The 1,157-nt window shown below is 49.0% G+C and overlaps 1 protein-coding gene across 1 annotated transcript; it reads right to left on the reverse strand.

Moving 5' to 3' along the window:
- Positions 1-241: 241 nt before the first annotated feature.
- On the reverse strand, positions 242-812 carry LOC107302202 (arf-GAP with coiled-coil, ANK repeat and PH domain-containing protein 3-like; the record flags this gene model as incomplete). Its single annotated transcript, XM_015831313.1, has 2 exons — positions 734-812; positions 242-456 (listed from the first exon to the last, which is right to left on the reverse strand). Coding segments are annotated over exons 1-2 (283 nt in total), but the record flags the coding sequence as incomplete, so codon positions are not given.
- Between the last annotated feature and the right edge of the window lie 345 nt (positions 813-1,157).

The raw sequence follows: 1,157 nt of genomic DNA on the forward strand, positions 1-1,157 counted from the left end.
GTTCAAAGTTACAACGGCAGTGGAAAAAAAAGAGACTTATAACCTGTTTTCCCACTTACAACGGCTGCCTGCATTTTGAGCTCCACATATTTCAGGATGAAATGAATGTTTTTAATTCACATTTTTTTTCCACCCTCTCTAGGGATATCGGGAAAGCAAGCCAACCGTCTCGACCGAACCCTCCAGCTTTCCAACACACAAAATGGCGGCCGGTTTGGGCCTCCTCACGCGCATCGCCTACCTGAAGAGTGGGCAGCCGGAGACGCATTTCCCGCCTCGTGCCGATACTTCCTGCGAGTAGTGGGCGCTTTGGTGGTGCTGTTGCACCTCTGGCACTTTTTCACGCTCCAGCGGCGGGGCTTCTGCTCGTGGTCGGCCAGGGGTTCTCCCGAAGGTAGCTTCTTCAGAAACTTCTTCTCCACATATTTGACTTTGATCCAGGCTTCTTTGTCCTGCCTGATAGGAAACCATTTCTCATGCTGAGTTTGCACACCCATGTGCCTAACTTATTTAAGAATGACCACAGTTAGGGTTTTTCATTTCTTTTTTTCATTTCTCCCTGGGCAGAGTGGTTTATGATTCGATACACCCAGGAGAACAGTGGCTCCGTTAACCAGCTTATGTGTGTTGTCTGAACACAGCAACAGCACAGGGCGTCCCCTGCTAACTCATGGGGAAGCAGACATGGAGGAAGTAAAATACCAGAGGCAAAGAGACACTGAAAAAGGTTTACCTTGAGCTGCCAGGTGTTGGCTTTTTCAGCCCCATCTCCTCACACTGAGCCTCGTAGATCTGATTCATGGTCGCATTGCCCAGCTCACACATCAGCTTTGGAACAGCATGGGGGAAAAAACAGGACAACGTGTGAAGCAAAGTTGCTCTCCATTCACACACAACGCCCTGTCTGAAATCCTATCATGGGTCTTCTCAGCGGTGATGCCCTCATTCTGGAACGGTTCCCCCCCCCCTAGAGAAGCCTATTTTAGTTCCAGGGTTTGTGCTTGTCCTGGCTCTGCCCAGTTCAAATTCGACACGCTTAAATACGATAACTAGTCCTCAAGCTATAATTTTCTCCTCAAAAACTGCAAGATTTAGAGCCGTGTTTCTCAACCCTGGCATCTTGAAGAGGTGTGGGACTTCAACTCCCAGAATTCCCC

This window comes from Protobothrops mucrosquamatus, unplaced genomic scaffold (genome assembly GCF_001527695.2).
Source record: "Protobothrops mucrosquamatus isolate PMUCROS unplaced genomic scaffold, P.Mucros_1.0 scaffold34753, whole genome shotgun sequence".
NCBI classification, from domain to species: Eukaryota; Metazoa; Chordata; class Lepidosauria; order Squamata; family Viperidae; genus Protobothrops; species Protobothrops mucrosquamatus.